This window comes from Ambystoma mexicanum, chromosome 4q, assembly GCF_040938575.1.
Source record: "Ambystoma mexicanum isolate Mex_15411 chromosome 4q, UKY_AmexF1_1, whole genome shotgun sequence".
NCBI lineage: Eukaryota > Metazoa > Chordata > Amphibia > Caudata > Ambystomatidae > Ambystoma > Ambystoma mexicanum.
In genome coordinates this window covers 431,634,238-431,657,261 of record NC_090928.1, presented here as the reverse complement: position 1 = coordinate 431,657,261, position 23,024 = coordinate 431,634,238, and the positions used below count along the sequence as shown (strand labels likewise).

The following is a 23,024-nucleotide window of genomic DNA, read 5'->3' as shown; positions in this document are numbered from 1 at the left end:
AGAGTACCTACAGCAACCCCATACACGTTTCATCCTTGTTGTGCCTCATCAGTGAGGTGGAGCTGTGCCTCTCTGAGCACAGTGAGCATGGAGTCCACTTCTAAGTTCCCCCAGGTTCCACCAAAACCCCAAGTTCGTTGCTAATATTCCATTCTAATGCCGTCTATGTGTTGTTCGAATTCTTCCGTCAGCTACCGCATTCCATTGTGAGCTAAACATACTCCGCAGCACTAACCACTCAGGCACATCGTAGACTCCAACGTTCCACGATATGTTTTCTCTGTGTTTCCATTGTTTCTGGTTTGTGTTCATTAATAGGTTAGACCTGGTGCAGAATTAAAGGGTAAATGGATACATTTGAATAAAGAACGGCTACTGAAATATATTTTTGTTATGTTTTCTACACAGAGATATTCTTCCTTTCTGCGAATGTCATCGTTTCCAGATACCGAGTGATGGTTTCTTCAACAGGCATTGGCAGATACAACTAAACGGATGTATCACGATTACGCTGATGTGGGACAATCGCCCGGGACCAATATGCCCTTTGGCGGTACCAGCAACAAGGAGCAACTTGTCATCTTTTACGGTGTTCTAGCAAGAAGCTGATGCTGAAGCCTTGCAATTCAAGGTGCGTTGAATGCGCTTCTTCTACCGAAAGGAACACTGTGTGCCTCATGATAAAGATTTGATGCTCGAACAGAACGAAATAAAAAAGTTGGTTGATAATCGAAATTGGCGGATGTTCTCGGAGCGTTATTGTGAAATAAAAGCGCATTATAAATTGCAGAGTATTGGTGTTTCCTTTAAAATTAGTGTTTTCTATTCCGATTTGGGATGCGCTGTGCTGTGAGAGGATCTGTGTGTTGATATTCCGGATTGTGCGTCAAATGACGTTTATAAGTAGGTGAGGACTGGGCGCGTTTGACTACGCTGCCCATTAAAGTCATAAAAATAGGTGGAGAATATAGCTAGAATACTGATGTCAGCTTCAGGGGCGGGGGATATGATTTAGTGCGGCGAGGGCAGTTAAATTTAGGGCGTTGCGGCAACAGATAAGATTAGCACAAGATGGCTGCACCCCGATGCTTAATTTTGCATGTGTAAAAATTAAGGAAAACTAAGGTACGGTGCATAGGAAATGTTTTTACGGTCGATCACAGATTGCTTTAAACCACATGCTCGAACACTCGGGGCAATACCATTTTTGAGCGCACTATTCCTTCAAGGCACCTGGCCGGGCACACCCTAGGTCTCTCTGGAAACGCCACATAATATACCATCCTAATACCCGTCTTTGTCCTCTTCTCTATGTAGAATGTAACCCCTGTCCTCCGAAACCCTCTTACAGGAAATTAAACACAATAATATAGTCCGTTTCGCACAAAGCGCTTTCCTAGATAGTTCTTTGCTGTCCACCTGTGACTCGAACATTCTCAATACCACGCTCACATCCCAGAGGCAGGAATATTTCGGAGTCGGAGGTCTCATATATCTAACTCCCTTCAGTAATCTACAAATCATTTGATGTTCTCCCACAGGGTTCCCATCTACATAATCATGATCGGCCGATATGGCTGATCTGTAAGTGTTAATTGTTCTATACGCATTGGCTTGCGCCACTTGACAGGCCAAAAAATTCACCACATGAATCACATTGTTCGTACAGGATGTACTTCCCTCTCCAGGCACCAATTACTCAATTTAAGCAATGCCACTCTTTAAGCCTTCCCGGTCCCGGGGGCCCAGGATTCTCTGATGAATTCATGAGCTGTTCCTGAATGTTCCAGCTTGGCACAGGATCTCCTGAAATCGCCCAGGCTATCAGATTCCCTGATTGAACCAGTGGGTGCCGCTCTCCTGTCAGGCCCAGCACTCTGTCTTGTCTGTGTGGCAGTATAATTGGAATGTCGTAAGCCATTTCCAGCAGGTCTGGAAACCAAACTTGACCTCTCCAATTGGGGGTAACTAGAATCACTGTCGCTCCCTGTCTTCTGACCTGTGCCACAGTTCATGCTATCATGGCAAACAGTAGGAATGCGTATTCTGTCGTTGGTCCCAGCTGAAATACCTGGAGAGCTTCCTGTTCAACCTCGAAGCAAACAGGTCCGTATGACATGGACCTCTCTGAAGCATGATCTCCTGGAAAATGGACTCCTCCAGCTGCCAATCGCTAGAGTTCCTCAAGTGTCTCGAGGTCCAGTCCGCAATCTGGTTTGGATCTCCTGGCAGATGCTCTGCCGTTTCGCTGACTCCTCTCTGGAGACATAAGTGCCAAAGGTCCTTGGCTATCTCCACCAGCAATCTGGATCTTGTCCCTCCCATTTGGTTAATGTACCTGACTGCTGAGACATTCTCCATCTTGAGCAGGATGGCGCATATCGCCCCTTCTCGAGTCCAGCAGCGAACTGCGAAGGATCCTGCTAACAGTTTGAGACAATTGATATGAGGGCTAGTTCCTTGTTCGACCATCTCCCCCTGGTCGCCGCACCTGGCTCCCCACCCCCAGCGGCTGGCGTCCAACTCTATTACAAGGTCCAGGGAGGAGCCAAATATTGTCCTGCCATTCCAAGCATCCATGTGGTAATAACATCACTCTAGCTCTGTCCTCGCTTCGTGAGAAATGGATAACCTCTATTCGTAGGATAATCCCTTCCTGATATGTTCTATCTTCAAACGTTGCAACGCCCTGTAGTGCAGGGGGCCTGGAAAAATGGCTTGAATCGAGGATGACAGTCGGCCTACCAGTCTGGCTATCTCTCTCAGGGAAATCATTTCCCTTGTCATCATGGTCTTTATCTCTCTCTTGATAGAGTTCACCTTCTCTAGGGGTAGACTGGGGGTGCCCTGTACTGTTTCTAGAATGAACTCCAAGAATTCCACTGACTGGGCCGGGGCTAATTCTGATTTCTCTGAGTTGATAGAAAACCTAGCCGCTGCAATAATTCTGTTGCTATCCAGACCTATTCCACTATCATTTCCCTGTCCTGGCACATTATGCATATATCGTCCAGGTATATAATTAATCTGATTCCTTGCTCCCTGAGGTGCCCCACCACTGGCTTCATCAGCTTGGTAAAGCACCAAGGTGCTGGGGCTAGTCCGAAAGGTAAACATGTAAATTCCCAACTCTGCCCCTTCCAGAGGAACTGTAACAGCCTCCTCTGACTCTGATGAATAGGTACCATTAGGTAGGTATCCCTGAGGTTTATCATTGCTAGCCAGCCCCCTTTCTGAAGTATGTCCCTCAGTAGGTGAATTCCTTCCATCTTGAACTTTCTGTACACCAATAATGAATTCAGTGCTCTGAGGTTGATCACTGGCCTGAACTTGCGCCTGCACTTTACTAAGAACAAGTTCCTTACGAATCCCTTTTGGTTTCCGCTGGCCGGGCTGATGGCCTTTTTTAGTTTTAGCTGTTCTACCTCTCTGCCTAGTAGTAATTTGTCTTCTCTGTTGAACCTTATCTGGTTGCGTGGGAATTCTTGTATTGGTTCCTGCCACAATTCCAAGAGAAAACCCTGAACAGTCTGAAGAACCCATGCGTATGAGGCTATTTCTAACCATCTTTGTGTGTGCAGCGCTACTCTCCCTCCCTCCGGAGGTATCTCTGCTTTTAACACCTGTGCTAGCGCTCCCTTTTTTCTCCCCTGCTCCATTTTGCTGCTGCTGCTGCCTGCCGCTGCCTCTCCAGCCTCTGCCTCTTCCTCAGGAAGGGAAGAAGGGGTTGGCCCATCGGTCTTCCTGCTCTCTCCAATGTGTGCTATGACCGGAGGACCTGTGATATGGGTAACGGCTGGCTGAGTCGCCCTTGCCTCTGCCACCCTTACTGAAAAAACGTCCTCCTGAAAATCTTCTTGAGAGAGGCCTCTGCCTTGTCCATTGAGGCATAAGTGCTAGCAAACTTTGCCATGTCGTTGATGAATGTGTCACCAAATAGTTTGCCTTTGGCCGCCGCCGCCGTTTCTGATGGCGCCAGTTCCCCCAACTTTGAGTCTATTTTCATTAGAATAGATCTTCTCTTGGTGGCTATGGAGCTATTTGTATTTCCCAGAAGACATAATGCCCTCTGGGCCCAGCCGGAGAGTATCTCCGGGTCAATAGCCTCCTTCTTTTGCTTAGCCTCTTCTGCCAGCTGCCATATTCTCGTGATCGGGCCGACCTTGTCCAGTAATTTGTCCTGGCACGACCTCCATGAACGAGTGTCTCTGCTACAACGTCCGGGACTTTGGGTCTGGGGCATTCCCTCCTCATATTGCTCCTGGCCTCTTTACTCAGTGGGGCTCTGAGTCACCTTTTGTAATGTTTTCTGCCGGTACCATTCTGATGACCATGGGTGTACTAAGGCATCCGGGTCGAACTTGTGGCCCTGAGGCTCCTCATTTGCAGGTTTGCCTCGCTTTACCCTGAGCTCTCGCCCATCGTTCGAGGAGGAGGTTTGTGATTCTAGCAAGCTCAGCTCGTCACCCTTCGCTGCTCATGCAGTCGTCCTTAGAAGTGTCCTCTGAGCTATCTAAGTCGTATCTGGCTCGACTGTGCCTTACTTTTGCCACCTTTGTTCTTCCGTGGTAAACCCCGGGGGTCTGGGTGTTTTTTACTCCCCCCCCCCTTTGCCCCTGCGCGCTTTCCTCAGTTCCGCCATGCCCTGAGAGAAAGCCACCAGGTCTTCCATGATGCCCCTGTTTTCCTGCATGGGGCCCGTACCTGGCACTCAGAACTTTTTGCACTGCCTGGCTCATTCTCATGCCACTCAAATGTGGGCCTTTCCGAGTCTTCCTCTGAGTATCTGCTCATGTTAGAGCCTGTGCTGTGTCTTTATGCAGTTTTCCTGGAATGCCCCTGTCAATTTCTCCTTTAATTTGTAGCTAGGCAGGTCTAATTTCAGGTTTGACAGTATTGCTTGGGACTGTGCCCGTCAGTATATGAAGCCTCACCTCCTCAGGCAGTTTCAATGCACCTTTGCAGTTTTTCCTGGGGCTGTGCCTGTCTGCTTTCCCCTGCACTCTTGATTCATATGATCCCGCAGTGTGTTTCTGCAGCTACCAGGTGGCGTGCAGTAACGTTCTATTGTATCCGGAGGCGTGTATTAGCGGTACATGAGTCCTCCGCTCGATTATATGTATATATTTTTGAGCCGCGCTCCGCTCTGTATGGATTGTAGAACCTCTTTTAAAACCTTGACTGTGGCCACGGAAGTTTCGCAATGGTGCCGGAACCTCTGAGATCCTGTCACGCCCGGCGTGAACTTCTGTACGGCAATGCCTCCTACTAAGTCTCTGAACACCGGAGCATTTGCCCTGTTGCGTCCTACCTGCGGCTAAGCCATAGCTCTCAACTCACAAGCTTTTGGCAGGTGTCACTCGCCTTGTAAACAGCTGACTCACCCGCCGAGCCTCCTCCACGACTATTCGTTTCAATGGGCTCTCACACGCCAAAAACAAAATCGGGTGTTTTCACCTGCCTTTGCGTCACAAATGGTTGAGAGCTATGGATAAGCTCTGCCAATGTAACTACGCTGCGTGCTGCTGCCGCACTGTGCGTCGAACTAATTTCAGTCACCAATAACATACAACATCAGACCTTAAATAAAATGTGTAAAATTCACTTAGCTCAGCTGCTCAAGCAGCAAAGAGGAGGAAAGAAGGAAGTTGGTGGAGTTTAAAGACTTTGGGAACGTGATTGGACGAGAGGGATCACGTGGATGAATAAACCTATCAAACACAAACTACATGTTCACATACGTTTTCATGGATAATGTAGTTCATTGTAAGCTTGATTGTTTAAGGAGTTTTATTGTTGGCTGCTCGAGAAGTAAAGAGTAGAACTGAGCATAATCAGAGGCACGGAGTCTTGACATAGAATTACATTTAATAAAGTACTCATCTGCTTGCTTTCCAGCATCAAAGAGAACTGGGTTGTGGTATAAGGAGCATTATAGGCTGGCCTGAGTGGACTCTGATTGTGGGGGGGGAGGGGGAAGGGTGTCACATGTGATACATGCCAACATTCTGAAGCACCTGGGATGGAGGTTTTGTAACGGAAAAAGGGAGAAAGGAATTTCCCATAGGCTTGCATTGGGGTTTGAATTATATGGGAGAAAGGGAAAAATAGCAACATTTTTTATTCACATATTACGAGTCTCCCACCTAAATCGGGAGGGTTGGCACATGCTTATTTTTTGTTAAACTATTCATTTCTTCGTGCATTCCCGGGAAATGTAGTCAAGTTTAAAGTGTTTGTTTCAAAGATGCTGTTCTCTGACATTAAAGAGATATACGAGCCTCCATGCTCGCCATAGAATTCCTAATTATTTCCCTTTTAAAAGCACCAAAAAGTATCCCACCCCGCCCTTCCCTTGTATTATTAAAAATCCTGCTGCTTTTGGCTGCCCCTTTTCAGCAGTGGTTACGCTAGGAGGCGGGGTCGCCAAGTACTGAGTCACGCGGTGCGACAACGTAGTGACGCACGGCTTGAGTTTTTTTTCTCCCTACGCTTATACTTTCCTTACGTGCTCGAAGACGTCTCCCTTTTATCCTGTGCTGGCAGGAAGAGCAGGACGCATTTGGCGGGTGTTGCTCTTCGGAACAACCGAGTCACCGTGCTCTGTTCGGCCCAGTTGTCACCCTAGCAGTGCCATTCTACGCTCCATCCCGGTCCTTTGAGGGCACGCGCCTCTATCGCCATCTTGAGCTCACGCACCGCCATCCGAAGAGGCAGAACAGCCGGGGCCCGGCTGCGCCATGAGCTCCCCAATGTGCGTCAAGAAGCTGAAGGTGTCCGAGCTCAAAGATGAGCTTAAGAAGCGAAATCTCTCGGATAAGGGTCTAAAGGCTGAACTTATGGAGCGCCTGCAGACTGCACTAGACGAAGAAGAGGCAGGTGGCGATTCCGGGAAGCCGAAACCGGCGGCCAAGGGCGGCGCCAAGGAGACGGCTGCCGCGGACGATGAAGAGGAGGAAGAAGAGGAGGAGGAAGAGGAAGAAGAAATGGAAGAGGAGGAAGACGATGTCGCTTGCGAAGATGAGGCTGCTGCCGCCGCGGCAGCTCCGCCCGAGGATGAGAACGGTGATGACCAGGGCTTCCAAGAGGGGGAGGAAGATGAGGAGGATGAAGGCATACCCGTGGGAGAGGATGATGACGACGAGAACGGGGCAGCCACCCCCACGGATGGGAAAAAGACTGCAAAGAAGGGGGCGGCAGGCAGTACGCAGGCCGCTGGGGGTGAGTGCATATCTGGGATGGGGGACGTGCGAGGAAGTTGGTTGTAGTTGAGCTAAAAATTGTGGTGGATCATTGTGACCGTCTGAGTTCAGATTAATGGTAGCGGAGGTGAGGCTTACATGGCGGGGTTAAGGGGCGCAGCTGTCTGAGCCTCCATTTTCCGGCTCTTGGCCGGCTCACGACGCTGCAGAAAATGGCCGCCGCAGAGGGCGGGGCTGCGCGGGCTCTTTGTATGCGATCTATTGTAGAGTTGCATATGGCGGCCTTGTTCTTCCTGTCTTGTACGCCTTGTGGTTGATGCTTTTTATTGCCATCGCGCTAGGTCCCTATCGGGACTGCAGAAGTTACCGTCTAGATTGGTGGTTTGTGTTCTTTTAAGGCAGTGCTTGGGGGAGGAGGGGTGGCGGGGGTAGGAGTTTTATGTCTATTTGGCTGAGTAATCTTCTGATCGCGCGTTTCCTTGATGCAGGGGACTCCAAATCTGATCCGAAGGCGGGTGATAAAAAGAGGGGCTTGAAGAGACCACGTGAAGACCATGGTCGTGGCTACTTTGAGTATATCGAAGAAAACAAGTATAGTCGGTAAGTGTGCGACAAGGTCACCCGTGTATGTGGGGCTTTTGATGTGTCCGTGAACTTTTGTTAAACGTTTGCAATTTTATTGCAGAGCCAAGTCCCCACAACCACCAGTTGAAGAGGAGGATGAGAAGCTGGACGACACTGCGGTTTCCCTCGACGCATGTAAGTTTTACCCACCTCCTCATGCTACAGTTTGCGCCCAGAGCCACGTTACATAATACAATTGGATCATTATAGTGGCTTTGCGTGTCGGAACTACCCTACGTGCCTTTTAAAATATAATGGGAACTGTCCGAGGCGCCAGTCCTACAGATCAATGTAACTTTTTGATAGGAAGGTCGCGCGATGTGAGTGTCCTGCACAATGAGAAGGATGCAATGGTCTTTTTGGCTGCTCCTGGGAAGCGCACCGCATGCGCAACATACTGAAAGATTATGCACGGATGCAGCCCATGGGGCACTAAAAGATCGCTCGTTTACTCTACTGCCCCGCAGCTTCCTTTTATCGAGGACTGTTGGAATGTCCCGCTAGATAGTTGAGCCTTGTCTCAGAACTGCGGATTGTTCGTTAATGCTACACTGTTTTCGTTATGTTTTATATGAACGCTTATGGTTTTTTTAATTTCAAAATAAGTTAGTTTATAATACGGGGTGGGGTGTAGGTACTTGGTGAAACGTGAATGCTTCATAATCTTCCTTGACTAGATGTACATCGATTACGCGCTCCCCACTCTTACTTACTTTACTGGTAGTCCTATAATTTTGTGCCTGTCGTTATTGCCGAAGCAAACACTCGGGACAATGGCCCTTCTTAGCAATGGGAACCCAAAGCACTTCACAATTTTGGTACCCTTAAATGCAATCTGGGAGTTCGTGGATCCTTAGCTATTGTGAGGGGGGTATAATCTGTCACCACATAAGCATTAAGTTCCGTGGGAATCCGGTTGTAGTGTGGAAGGTGGGGTGACTCTTGTGTTGCATTTTTGAGTTTGAAGTGGGGCGCTATAGTTGAGTGAGGTCTTGGGGCACATGGCATTGGCCTAGATTGCCACTCATTCTGCAACGCTCAGCCTCCATGTTGTGTAATTCTGTGACTGCTGCGAGCATTGTGTGCCATTAATGACTAATTGCATTGGGGGTGTTGTCTAAAATGCCCTCGTGCAGTTTTTAATTTCATATGCAGAAATATTTTTTGTGCCGAGTTTGAGCGTGGACACAACATGCAGCTGTATTGCAAGTTTTAAATGGCTTGCTGGTAATGAGCAACATTGAAATGAAAACAAACTGAACACTGTGCTAACATACTTCTGTCCCGTAGTTGAGAACAATGATTGTTTCAGTCCTTGCTGGCTGTGATGCTCCTTTCCTGAGCAGTATTATTTCTATACATTAATACCACATGCTTGATTATTTGTGAACGTTGCAAATACTGATGCTTTCTGTAAATTACCATTCAGGCATCTGAATAGTTTAAGACCAAATAATCTGTCATGTTTATTGTCTTGACAGATAACTGTGATCTTCACTTCAAAATCTCAAGAGATCGCTTAAGTGCTTCTTCTCTGACCATGGAAAGCTTTGCCTTCCTTTGGGCTGGAGGGAGGGCTTCCTATGGAGTTTCTAAAGGCAAAGTCTGCTTTGAAATGAAGGTTAGTTTGATTTATTTATTGGGTGGGCATTGTCCTGGCTTGCTTATCCGTTGTACCCTTTGCAGCAAGGGCTGAATTAATGACCGATAACACTGCTGCACGAAGCCTTCTGCTAACGTGACCGTCTGAAGCAAAGCAGCGCACTTAAAACGATAGCACACATAGTTGTGTTCGCTAAATATATTTGTATCTAGCTTTTTGAGCCAGGGACTCCACGATTAACTCTATGGCACAACTGTTTATTCACCATATTCTCATTTAAGGTATGTAAAATTGCGTGGTGTTTTGGGTCCTTCTGACCTATTGGCGAGCTCTAATACTAAACCAGCTTGTTGATTGGTTTTTCTTAATGTAGGCTGGGTTTTGCCCTTTTTTGATCCTAGTTCCATCCGGTTGTTTTTCAGGCTTGTGAATGGTGAGTACTCGCAACAGTGGTCTTGAAAGCGGTAGCTTTTGTGCTGCCAGGGTGTAGTGGGTGCCTTAAGGCTGGTGCACTAGTTTGACCAGGTCGCTACTTTCAGGCATGTGAAACTTGGTCTTCCTTGCTTCCCCGATCACCATGACTAGCAGTGACTACAACCATCCTCCACTACCCTGGAATATCAGTTTGGTGTCTAGTAGCATGTCGGAAAAGGACCTGTTCGTGGGACCACCCCTTGCATGGTAGCTTTTGGTGGCTTAAATGTCTCAACTGCACGTGGTAAAATGGGTCTCCTGCTTCATCATTACCACAGTAATGGCGTGTAACGAGTATATTATTGGCACACTCGGGGGCAGGGGCTGCTGTTCTGTGGGTGGTTTGGGTCGTAACTTCATTACGTCACACTTTTGGTGGAATGTTCAAATGCCCATACTTTACACTGGGCTAAAAGTGTACTTTTGCCAAGGCCGGGTTTTGGGGTTGGTGGGGTGCCCTTTCCCTGGACTGTCGGCTCCGGCTTGTCGACAATATCTTGGTGATCTGGTAAAACGTAATCTTTGTTTTTTTTTCTCAATGGATTATGACTTCTTTAGGCCCTTGATGAAGGGTAATTAACGCAGTATTTTTGGCTACTGAAACTGCACTAAACAATTCTTTTCAAATACAAATGAACTGCCTTCAGGAGTAGGTCTGCAAGGAGTTTGTAATTGCCGCGTTCAAATTGCTTTAACATGTCCCACGAAGATAGGTCCGCATTCTGCTCCCCGGCGCACCCACATTAGATTAATTGGTGAGGCTGCATTAGGTTGACCAGATTTTTCTCACAAAAAACCCGGACAGGCCAGATAGTAGGACTAACATAGTCCTACTTTTTGTCTGGCCTGTTGCGGGGGCTCGGAGGGGGTGTTATCACATGCACACGCCTCTCATTGGAGGAAAGTGGCAGGGGGAGGAAATGGGAACGTGAATACTTTTCACGCCCCCGTTCTCGCAGTTAGAGTTGCGCTGGGACCCGATTTCGGGATTTCGAAATCGGGTATCTGCACAAACAGTGACCGTGGTCACCCACCATTGCAAACCCCGGACAGTCGGGGCGATTTCCCCGTACTGTTCCGGGAAAACCCGGACGTCTGGTCACCCTAGGCTGCATGGTAGTCACCAAGCCTAGGTACAGTTAATCTTCGTCTGCCCAGCTATCTGTTTGAACAAGAGGCCACTGTTAACGTAGAGGGTGATTTTTCACCTCAATGTAACCTAGTGCCTTGTTCTTTCAAGACTTAATTGGCCCATAGATTGGACAGCGAGACGCTTGTTCACATCTTCTCAATTCACCCTTCACTATAGTGCAAAGCAACTAGTGTTGAACGACTAATAATAGTAATGTATCCACTGACATTTCTAGCAAACTGTTCGTGGAGGAGGCGGCACAAAGAGGGTTTGGGAGGGCTCACCTCGGATACATTGCTATAGATGCAATGTGAAGAGATAAGCCTGCATTTTAACGGGTTGCACAGTTCTAGCAGGCTCACGGTTTGTAAGACTGGATATTAATGCTTACTGCTCACTGGCTTTCTGTAGTAATGTGTAGGTTGGCAAAGTGGCTTGTGCAGGCACCACCGCTAATTATGCTTTTTGTTCTTGCCCTGACCCACCTTGTAACTTTTTTTTAAAATAATCGTTTGGGGTGGCAGTGTTCACTAGAAGGATGGTCTTTTAATTTTATGTATGGTGTTTGGGGGGGGAAGTATTAGAACGGGTCAAGAGGGCAATGGCTCACTATAAAGGTCCCGCGAAGGTTTAGTTGCATTTTGTTACTATGCACTTAACGGCATCTTCAGAGGCAGCATATAGGGTTGGGTGCACAGATCTGGGGTGTACGAGTTGATGGGGGGGGGGGGGTCCTGCCATCCCACTTCACGCACGGGACCTCCTACTCTAGCGATGTCAATCAGTCGTGTCGACTGTGTTCAGTGACCCTTTGGCCAGCAATCAAACTATTTATACGTTGAGTATTGCAACAGTACAACAGATCTGTGGGTACCTTGGTTTTGGCTTTCTAGCTCATCTTTCTCTGAGCGATGGTCACATGCTTGTCATGTCCACAAGGTTTTTTTTTGTGGCGTAGAACTGTGTGGGTACAATGAGATCTTCGCGCTTATACCATCGTTGTGCTAACGTACTCCTGATGTCCACCCTGCAACTTTATGGCTAAGGCTACAGCGAGCCAGGTGAATTTTTTACATCATTGATATTCTACAGCGAGGAAATAAAGATTTTATATTTTTTTTTTTAATAAAAAAGTGTTCGTCTGGGCATGTTCTGTGCCCAGAAGAATATTGAGAATGTACATTAGCATTTTTATAAAGTTTCTTAATGCTTACTCGAGCCAAGTGCTATAGGAGTTCAAGATAGGAATTGATCTCTTGGATCGAGTAGATCAAATAAGCAGATATACGGTTCCTGGGGGGGGGGGTATGTTTAAGGCTTGCAGAAAGGAGCTCGTCACCTGTGCAAGGAAATAAAGATGGTTTCAGTTAGCATTTAAGCCAGGCCCTAACTTTGAGCCACGGGGGGCAGCAATCCCAAAATATTTACAGGTTTTTCCTTTGTGCCCAAACCCAACCAGAAGATCACACTTAATAAGGTTCTTCTGGGAATATGGGCTGGGTCTAGTAACACCTCCCCTGGGAGCGTTCCAGGTGAGCACATTGGCTTGTCTGGCCATTTCTAGCCCACCCTTTATCCATGCAAGATTACAAAAAAAAGTCCCCATGTCAAGATTTGCAACCGCCTGTTAGACTAGCGTAGAGAGTGGCAAGACCCGACTAAATTGAAGGGCAGGCACCACATTTCTAATATGGAGCACTGCCAGAATAAGGTTTCCCTTGAACGCTTTGAACAAGTAACTTGTCCGTCCTTGTACCCTACCGCTGGGCATCTTGGTGACATGTTTTGGATGCGCTTAATGTGGGAAAGATGCAACCAAGATCGCTTATTTTCCAATAATTTTGGGAGTTTTTGTTTGTTTCCTAACTGTTCCGTTTCTGAACAGGTGACTGAGAAGATCCCAGTTAAGCATCTGTACACTAAAGACATAGATATACACGAAGTGCGTGTTGGCTGGTCATTAAATACGAGTGGATTGCTCCTTGGTAAGTAATTCACATTTTTTGTATCGTGCATGTTGCGTGTTTATATATTGGTTTCAACTACACTTTGAAATTGTTGGGCATCCGCACCCAGGCTTAAAGTGTTAGTAGGTATCTCGCAATTCATGCGGGTTGTCTTCAGCATTTCGATTGAGTACTTTATGCATCATACAAATGTTCTTTATTGCTTTGTAGGCGAGGAAGAGAATTCGTATGGCTATTCTATGAAGGGGATGAAGGCACTCAATTGTGTAACTGAGGACTATGGCGAGAAATATGATGAAAATGATGTTATCGGTTGTTTTGTTGTAAGTGCATTTCTACTTTTTTTTATTTACCATTTGTTTACTGCAGAAATTGAATGTAGCTGTATCTCAGGTTTACACGTTACCTGTAGCAGGGGCCTCACTGATCGTTGGTTGATGTACACCACTCTTAAGGGCTCACTCGTGCCAATGTAGTTTGCTTGTGTAAATAAACTGCTATTTCTACTACCAACTCCATTCTATTAGTGCAGGGTTATGGAAGTACATTTCTAACCATGCTGAACTGTTGTTTTCCAGAATTTCGATGGCGATGAAGGGATTGAGCTCTCTTACACCAGGAATGGTAAGGACCTAGGTGTGGCCTTCAAAATTGGCAAGGATGCTTCCGAGGAGGCCTTTTTCCCACATGTTCTCTGCCACAATTGTGCAATTGAGTTCAATTTTGGGCAGATGGCCGAGCCGTACTTCCCTATAATTGAAGGATACACTTTCATCCAGAAAGTTCCTTTGGAGGAGCGTACCAGAGGACCAAAGGGGCCAGACGATAAAAAGGATTGCGAGGTAAGAACTGTCAATCCATTATTGCATCCACCTGAGTTTGTTCATATTTTGTTTCTGTGGGGGGTTTCATCCGTTTGTGCAGTGGGTTGCTCCCTTATCACGCTATGTATAGAAGTTGTTCACTTGTTCTGTAGCTCGTCCCAGCTTCTTTGTAATCTGTTAATGAATTGTCCAAAACGTGCATGCACTCCTACTCCAACCTGGTGTAAATACTGATTGGTCTCTGTTGGTGCAGGAAGGAAGGGAACCTGAAAGCATACTACTTCCCCATGAACAGTATGGCGCTCCTGGGTCCACATCCCTTCCATTCACGCTCCACCAGGGACTGGGCAGTATGCTCTCCCTGGTGTCCAACCCCACACACTCCATCTGCAACTTTATCTTGCTAAATACTCTTCCCTCTAGACCTCTGCGGTCCTCCTCTCGCACCAACTGTGTCCACTGTACAGGGCCATGGGCCGATCACTTTTAAGCAGACTCCCTCCTATGGAACAGCCTCCCCCTTCCTCTCAGTGTTTAGCAGGACTTCTCAAATTCCAGAAGCTCGTCAACTTTCCTCTTTTCCTTCCTTCAGTCGCTGTGATTGGTGTTTGGGGCCCTTGTGTATTCTTCAGGGTCCTTGTCTTCCACAGCACCCAGTTCGGCTCCTGGTCGCATAGCAGACACTTAACATACCATACACTCGCCTTTCTAGTGCCTTCACCCACGTGGTCTCTTTTCCCTGCACTTGCACGCTTCACTGGGCACATTCAATCCTCCCTGTATTGCTTCAATCCCATGTTCCTCTGTTGCCCTCTGGGCGCATAACAAGTGCACAATAAATACATTGTGAAATTGCATGCTCCCTGATAGGACAATCGGTGGCCTGCTCCTATTACTAGTAGTAAGCACAGGTGATGGGTGGAAGGTTTTGAATGAATTTGAACCATTGGCATTGCTCTGGGCAACCCATCGCACCTCTGTTAGCCCCTCTGCCCCATTGCAAAAGGGGTCCACCCAGATCAGTTGGGTACATCCACCCAGATCAGCCGGGTACTTCCACCAATGCCGGGTCCCCTCTGAAGCATGTCTGGGGTTGGTTGTGTTTCCGTGCGGCCTTGGTAAACCACTTTCCTAGCGTTTCAAATGGGGTGGCATTGTTGCCAGACAAGCTATTGATGGTTGCAGAGAAACACGTGCTTCTATAATGGTGCTAGATACTAAAGCTTTCTGCTAAATGTCACTGATATATGGCATTTATAACGCGCCTATACACGTGTTTCCAAACACTGTGAGGCTGCTGTTCCCTCAAACACGCTAGAAACGCAGCCATGCACTTATACTTTAAACTGGCACATTAATTTAGCTAGTCTAGAGCTGGCATCCTGGAATCGCTGTAGGGCTCTGAAAACTGCTGCTGGTGCCTTCTCAATTTTATTTTGGGCTGGTGGGTAGGGGGTATACTGTCGACTTCTGACAACATCAGTGGTTTCCTGTATAGTCTCATGGCTTCATCGCACTGCATGTAGTTGTTGCTCTTGTTTGTGCAACCTTCGTATCAAATGTCGCCTATGCCCAGCTGATTCCAGAGGTTGCCTGGAATGTTGCTGGTTTCGTCTGTCTATTTTGGAATATGGACTTCTAATAATGAGTTAACTGTAGAAGGGCCATGTAGCGTTAGGTTTATACCCTTGTTCTGGTTTGACCGTACCTTGCTTTTTTCTGGGTAGCATTCCATGATGGTTTGTACCATTTGTTCTCCCTGCTATTGCCTAGCCTGTCCAGTGGCTCTTAGCTTCTACGACACATACCCTATTACTGTGTGGCCCCTTCCACCTGTTGATGAACCCAACATAATTGCGAAAGATCAGTGTGAAGGGACCCCATCTACTTAGGCATGTGTGCTGTCAAAGTGCTGCCGGCCGTCCCCTCCCCATAACGCTAATAAAACCAGCGTCTGTGCGGATTTTCAGACAAGATTGATCGTTGTGGACCTATCCAGTCTGTCGTTGATGATCTCGTGTGCTGGCTGCTATGCTCTCCTTTACCAGCACCAGCCTAGATGGTTATTTTGTGACCCTAGTATGCCTTTATCCTGCCCTCTCTGATTGGCGTGTAGTATGTAGAGTACATATGTCTTGTGGTTTTTATTTTACTGCATCCCACCCCTTCAATTTTTCAATTCTGGAGTTGACATGGAACTTCATACATTTCCAAAACTGGTAGCTTTCGTTTTTCCTCTTCTTGCTGCACTAGTGTTTTAACCACGGTACTGCCCAGAGTACCATTCTAACCGTGTGGCTGGTGCTTGTTTGACTTCATCTCGATCTGCTTGGGCACAGATGTTTACGTGGTATCATACAATATTTGCAAGGGTCCTGAGGGGTAGCACTTGGTGTAGTGCTGGTGCAAGAGGGGCTGTCGCGAGCCACTCATTCCAGCGAAGGTGTGCATTGTCGCTGGGTACTGATATAGATTGCTTTCGACAATTGTAGAGCCCCATTTGTTTGGTGCTGGCTCTTAGTGAGGGCTTCCTGTATATCTCTTCCCCCCCCCCCCACCCCCACCCTTGGAAAACTAAGATACTGCGATTTTCTTGTCCGACCAGGCTGTTGAAATGACACTTATTGAAGTACTGTAGCTGTGACCAGCATTTGCAAGACCTAATGAATCCCTCTTGTTGACGAGGGGTCTGAACTAGATAATCTACCAAGTCCTGCCCACTTGCTCTTGACTCCCTGAAGACATAAGTCCTCTGGCCTGTGTATATTCTAGTGTGAGGACTGGAAACGCCACTGCTCTGGGGCCTCATCCACATGCATGTCCTACATAGACCAACTTTTTTTCGTCTGTTGTCTCCAACGAATGCTGAGGCTCCTGTGTTGAAATGGAGACTACCTCATTAATAGAGCCTGGTCTAACGGTTGGATTACGAGCTTGCTGCAGCTAAAATTAGTCCAGTCCGTAGTGATCACTTCATGGGTTGTTTCTTCAAGGGGTGTGGAGTGGAGGTTGCTAAGTCTATTGGAAGACTGGGGTCACAGGCAGTGGACCCTGTGCCAGTGTTTTTACCCTCTCATGCCCGTAGATTTTAGTGTAGGAAGTCTGCACTGGCAGGAGGGCATGCTCCTTTGTTTAATGGGCTGGAGATCACTCATTTCAAGGTTTATTCTACTTCACTACTGTGGTGTGAAATTAGGGATCCAGAGTCCACCTCAAACATGTAATGGAGTGTAAGCTTTGTCTTCCTTCTTAGTGCGAACAACGAAAGTACTCACAACGGACTATGTCCCGTGAAAGTTGTCTTAACACAACTGAGGTTTGGTGCACAAGAAGCCTGCAATGCTTTAGACATGGGAATAAAATGCATATTTATGGGACATCCAACTGGTGTAAGCCTCGCATGCACGCCTTTGGGAAGGATATTGTTTTGTTGCTACATTTGCAGAGCTGTTGTTGCAGGGAGCACCCTTTTGTCCGAAGGTTCATTCAAGGCCTCAAGACATGCTGTGTGCCACGGCTATATTGAGTTTTAGGAACTTGGAACATAGGAAGTTATTGGTCACAATTCAAAGCTCCATGCGCTGTAGCTTATTGCCAGTCGGTTGCTGACAGCAGTTGCTACATCGAACTTTCCAGCAAATAGTCGGTTGTTAACCTGGTCAGTGTTTGGTATAGCCATGGAGAAGCAATCAATCATCCATCTGGGTTATGGATCAAGGCTGCTTTGGAGACAATTAATTGCGTCGCAGCTCTTGGTCCGATGTACTGGGCAAATGGTTGCTGAATGTACTTTTGAAATAAAGCTACTAGCACTGCTGTTAGCACGCAGGGGATAGTCAGCTGACAAGCCAACTGGGAGGAAGCATCCCTAAATCTGTTGGACACGCCTCAAAGGCTGCTGGTGAGCAATGGATGCAGATATCAATCAACCTATGGCCATGTTCGAGGTTTGTGCTCTCGCATAGGAAAGTGTAACTGAAAAGCGTTGCGTTCAGATACCCAGTATATGGGGGCTTTTCGGACTGAGTATACAGTCTGGCCCGTGTTGGCGTGATCCTTATTTGCATAGAATGCCGATGTGGTAGTACCCCAATGCATCCATAGCAAAGTCTGCTCACTTGAGGGGACCATCATTAGCCGAACCTCGCTTTGAACTTTGCAGCTTGCCTCCTGTCAGTTTGGGTTCTGAAATCTGCAACCAGAATGAAAGGCCGTGGTAGGAAATGCGCAGGCTCTAAACAAGTTGGTCAGCTTAAGTTAGGTGTGTACAATCCCCATGATGCATGCTTACACTGCAGTAGTAAGGCTGTCATGGGGTGTCTAATTACGATTTTTTAATGTTTTAAACCCACCCCTAAAGCACTTTTTGGTTTAAATTTGCATTGCAATGATCGGTGCACAGATGTAGTGGTATTGACAGTGGGGCTTGATCGACCATGTCCCACTTATTTGAGATGAAAACTTCGATTAATAACATTCGGGGTCTGATTCATTGACTGCCCCTAATACTCCATGCACCTGCAAATGAGTAGTGCAAAATGCTAACCTTGGTTCCATATGCTAATGAGAGACTGTCTGGTCTGTTGCACGGCAATGCCGTATGTTGCAAGTTATGGTAAATGCCAGGGGCGAACGGGAGGACCTTGGATGGTCGGTCAAGAGGGAATTATACACTTGCACCAAAAAAGCCTGTAGTTGGGGTCTTCAACTTAATAAGCAAGAGTTTGCTGCCTACATTTCTAGTTAAAATTGTATTTGTTTGTAATAACACAGCAATGTTTTTACTTGTAGGTGGTTATGATGGTTGGATTACCTGGAGCCGGAAAGACTACGTGGGTCTCAAAGCATGTGGCAGAAAATCCAGGAAAATACAATGTTCTTGGGACGAATACCATTATGGATAAAATGATGGTAAGACTCCTGCATCACTCATTTGTTGCATCTATGGGCAAAACCCTCCAGTACAATAAAGTGATGCCCAACTAGGCAGTATTTGAAGGCTACTGCTTATGTCCTTGCAGGTTTCTGGATTCAAGAAACAAATGTCGGACACCGGGAAACTTAGCACATTATTGCAAAGGGCACCACAGTGTCTTGGGAAATTCATTGAAATTGCTGCTCGTAAGAAAAGGAACTTCATCCTAGATCAGGTATTGGAATTCGAGATGTGCTGTAAATGACTATCTACTTTATGTGACCTTATTAAGGCAGAGTAATCCAATTGAAGTGACAGCATGAGCCTGGTGAATTGGGGAGAATTAACTTGTCTCCCTTCTAATAATTGGGCTAACCTACGTGTAATCTTTGGTGGTAGATTAACTAAACCACCTCGGTTTATGAAGACTGCTCTTGCAACTGTGTGAAGATGTTGTCAGTGGCTAAGTAGTAAGCTTTCTTTTCCTCCCCAGACAAATGTATCAGCAGCTGCTCAAAGGAGAAAAATGTGCCTCTTTGCAGGCTTCAAACGCAAAGCAGTTGTTGTATGCCCAACAGATGAAGAATATAAACTGAGAACACAGAAGAAGGCAGAGGTGGAGGGGAAAGATCTTCCTGAACATGCCGTTCTTAAAATGAAAGGTGTGGATAAGTGTACTAATGTACAAACCATTGTTCTGCTAGACCTCTGGCACCTACACTGAAGTGGAAAGTGCCACTGGAAACTGGGATAGTGGTATTTAAATAGTGGATCAAGAAAATCGGTTAGTAGAAATGCGTGTGGCAGCTCCACCATTTAAATGGCTGGTGGTGCCTAGAAGGAAGTCTTTACCTATTGGGTCACTTACTTCTAGAAAGGTAGCTTCGATGTAGTTCGTCATTGGGTTGCTAAACATTCAGGGGGGACTTTGAAACTAACCAGTTCACCATTCTTCTTTCGTTTAGGGAACTTTACACTTCCTGATGCTGGCGAGTGCTTTGATGAAATAATGTATGTTGAATTGGAAAAGGAAGCTGCACAGAAGCTCTTGGATGAATATAAAGAGGAAAGCAAAAAGTCTCTACCTCCAGAGAAGAAACAAAACACTGGAAACAAGAAGAATAATAAAAACAAAAGTGGCAAGGCTCCGTTCAGCCGAGGTGGTGGCGGAGGACCACCAAGCCATGGAGGCCCGGGGCAGAGAGGTCGAGGTGGTGGCGGAATGTATAACGTGCGTGGCAACTTCAGAGGAGGTGGTAAGTATCTTAAGTGCTGGTGATTTTGTGTCTTTGGTTTTGGGGGTGGGGGGTATTTACAACACCAGAACATTGTGTGGTAATTGTTGCACCTTGATATGCTTATGGAACGGGTCCGTGCTAAGATTTGTGATGGGAGTATTGCGAATTGAGGGCAGTTACCTTGTAATTTTGAACTATTAGTCGGGGAGTATAACGCCCAGCACAGTGTTGTGGCCAAATTTAGTCCTGAAACAATTAGTCTTGAGGGGACAGTAGCTTAAGGGTGATGCATTAAATGTCAAATTGCCAGTAACTACTTTCAACTGACAAAGATGGTCCGAAAGATAGCCATGCTCGCAAATCTAAAACGAGTGCTTGTATTTTAGTCCCTGGTAACCGTGGTGGTGGATATAACAGACGTGGAAATCTGCCCCAGCGAGGTGGTGGTGGCGGCGGTTCTATTGGCTATCCATACCCCCGTGGCCCGGTTTACCCTAGCAGAGGCGGTGGTGGAAGCGGTGGATATTCAAATCGAGGAAACTACAGTCGGGGCGGTGGAGTAATTCCCAGCAGAGGAAATTACAATCAGGTACTTTATGTTCATATAGAACTTTTAATGTCACTTGTGCTTTTGCCCAGCTAGGGCAAACGTTTCAACCCGTTTGAGCCTAGTCTTACTGGCTGCAGTGTTGCTTCGCTAGAAGCAAAACCGCATTTGGGAAGTGGATTGGCAAAAAGTTGTTGGCTTGTTCCATCTGCACCAGCCCTACTTGCCGCTAATTCACCTTCATCAACGCCGGACTGAGTGTCTGCCATGCCGTCCGATCAGCCAGCCTCGATAATGGACATCTCCCTATATCTAAAGTTGGGATTAAGGGATTGTTGCTCACAAGGGTAGAGTGGATTTGTGTTGAGCTAGATTATGAGGGCATGTACTTTAATGTACAATTACTCTAGTTACTCTTTGTCGGCTCGAGGAGTGATATTGGACCTACTTTCTGTCGCTGATCTGGCTACAACCACGTAACCGAATGTATCCCCGTATGGGGTGGGGAGAGACGTCGGGTTCTTTTCCTTAAAACTACTTTAGCTGGGATTTGCCTTTTGTGCAAGTAACTTAATTTGTACAACTGCCCCTACCCATCTTCGTGTAAGTATACGCAACGTAACCAATTTGTTTTCTTTCAGAACTTCAGAGGAAGAGGCAATAATCGTGGTTACAAAAGTCCATCTCAGGGCTACAACCAGTGGCAGCAGCAGGGTGTAAGTATTTAAGCTGTTGGTGAACCATGTACATCTCTGAGTGTTGGCTGTACATGCCATCAACTTTTTATGATGGGTTACATTTGAGTTTCCCTATGTTCATTAGTTGCGTTCACTAGTTCAGGAACATACATGGCCAACATTAATTCGTGACCTGGCAAGTTGTCCCAAATAACATTATTTCTGACTTGGTTCTCAAAAGTATTCATACAAAGTTTTTCATTTCCTTGCAGAGTTTCTGGGGCCAGAAGCCATGGAGCCAGCAGTACCACCAAGGATATTATTAAACCCAAATAAAATGAACTGATACTTACGTCTCAACCCTTCACAAGAAGTCGACTTTTTTTTTTTTTAAGTAGGCCAACTTTTAAAAAAACATTCCACAGAGGAAGTGCCTGCGGGTTCTTTTTTTTTTTTTTAAAGATGCTTCGGAGTTTCATTTTTTTTGTACATTTTTAATTGCCGTTTTAAAGTGAGTTGTGAACCTCAGCATTGTGCACAGAAGAGAATGTGTCAGTATTTCAGGATTCTACATTTTATCTGTATAAAATGTTTTTTTACCACAACAAAAGTAAAAAAAAGTTCTTTGTATCTGGTGTCTTTTTATTAAGAAATGTACCACCGTCTAGCTATGAAGAGTTGGAGGGCCACTGTTAAACACGGTTTGGCAGCCACCAGATGTGTCTAGCATTGTGTAGTGACCCTTTAGAACATGGTTTGGAACGAAGTAATTTACACACCCAACTCCCTCGCAAGCTCGTGGCGCAGTTTGTTTTCTTTGTACCTTGAAGGAGAATATAGGTTGAATATACCACTTGAAATTGGGAGGTGTGGTGGATGGTAAACTACATGGAGAAAACTGGGAGGGTGGAGTGTTTAGCGGCACTGAAGTATAATTGCTTGAGTGCGTTGAGTTGACTGGCAATACAAATAAAACTTGTGAAGGGTTTTTTCATTTGCTTCTCAAGAGGCCAACTGCCTGATTCTTATTAAATGACACTTGTTGTAAATCCATTTGTCTAATGGGATCTATATGAAGTTACTTGTGTGTATCCCAAAAATGGTTGTATACCTTGTGTGCTTGTAGTTAACGCAACCATGGTTGTAATTATGAAAATGTGACCCATTCAGTTTTTTAAATCATGTTGGTTCTTTAATGTGTCATTATTTGCCTATGATTTAATAGAGGCACACTAGGCATTTGTTCCCAATAAAAAAATGAATTTTACTTTGAACACTGGTTTGGAATCTTCACCATGTTCCAAAATCTACTTAGTACTCGGGTGAGAATGAAATGCATGACAAATTCTGGTGGATGGGGTATGACTGCCACTTATTTATTGTGAGCGCCAGACCCTGAGGTAGCAGGGCGCATGAGAATAAGTAGGTTTACAGCTTGGTTACAGAAGTTACAAGTATCCAGAACATGGAAAAACAAATTTCTTAGCACCACAGGGTGAGGCTAGACCAAGTACAGAAGATGCACATGCAGTCGATCATATAGCTAGTGTTAACATAATGTCAAGTCAGTCTATATCGGAAGCAGAGGTAGGTACGTGGGGAGAGTGCAGGTTACATAGCATTCTCAGTGAGCCATTTTATTGTGTTCTTTATGAATTTGTTGAAAGTTTGGTCACATCTAAGTGCATGAGGTAGGGAGTTCCACAGTTGAGCTCCCTTGACGGGGAAGCTGGATCCTCCAATGGTGGTTAGTTTAAATCTGGGCAGTTGGGGCTGACTGTTCTTGTGAGTCTAGTAGGGTTTTTTTTTTTTATTAAATCG

The 23,024-nt window shown here is 46.2% G+C and overlaps 1 protein-coding gene across 1 annotated transcript; it reads left to right on the top strand.

The window, feature by feature from the left end:
* The first annotated feature begins 6,495 nt into the window (after nt 1–6,495).
* Nucleotides 6,496–22,477, top strand: HNRNPU (heterogeneous nuclear ribonucleoprotein U). Its single transcript, XM_069608009.1, has 14 exons — nt 6,496–7,221; nt 7,691–7,802; nt 7,888–7,961; nt 9,308–9,447; nt 12,921–13,020; nt 13,213–13,325; nt 13,581–13,844; nt 18,618–18,737; nt 18,848–18,976; nt 19,235–19,403; nt 19,707–19,997; nt 20,366–20,568; nt 21,168–21,242; nt 21,476–22,477. Exons 1-14 carry the CDS (start codon nt 6,741–6,743, stop codon nt 21,527–21,529), a joined length of 2,325 nt encoding a protein of 774 aa, XP_069464110.1. The 5' UTR covers nt 6,496–6,740; the 3' UTR covers nt 21,530–22,477.
* The last annotated feature ends 547 nt before the right edge of the window (nt 22,478–23,024 follow it).

What these genes read in the sequence shown, in the direction of transcription:
- HNRNPU (XM_069608009.1), top strand. Translation starts at nt 6,741, where the DNA reads ATGAGCTCCCCAATGTGCGTCAAGAAGCTGAAGGTGTCCGAGCTCAAA. An exon ending in AAGTCTGCTTTGAAATGAAG is followed by an intron (nt 9,448 to 12,920) that starts GTTAGTTTGATT and finishes GTTTCTGAACAG; the next exon opens with GTGACTGAGAAGATCCCAGT. An exon ending in GCAGAGGAAATTACAATCAG is followed by an intron (nt 20,569 to 21,167) that starts GTACTTTATGTT and finishes GTTTTCTTTCAG; the next exon opens with AACTTCAGAGGAAGAGGCAA.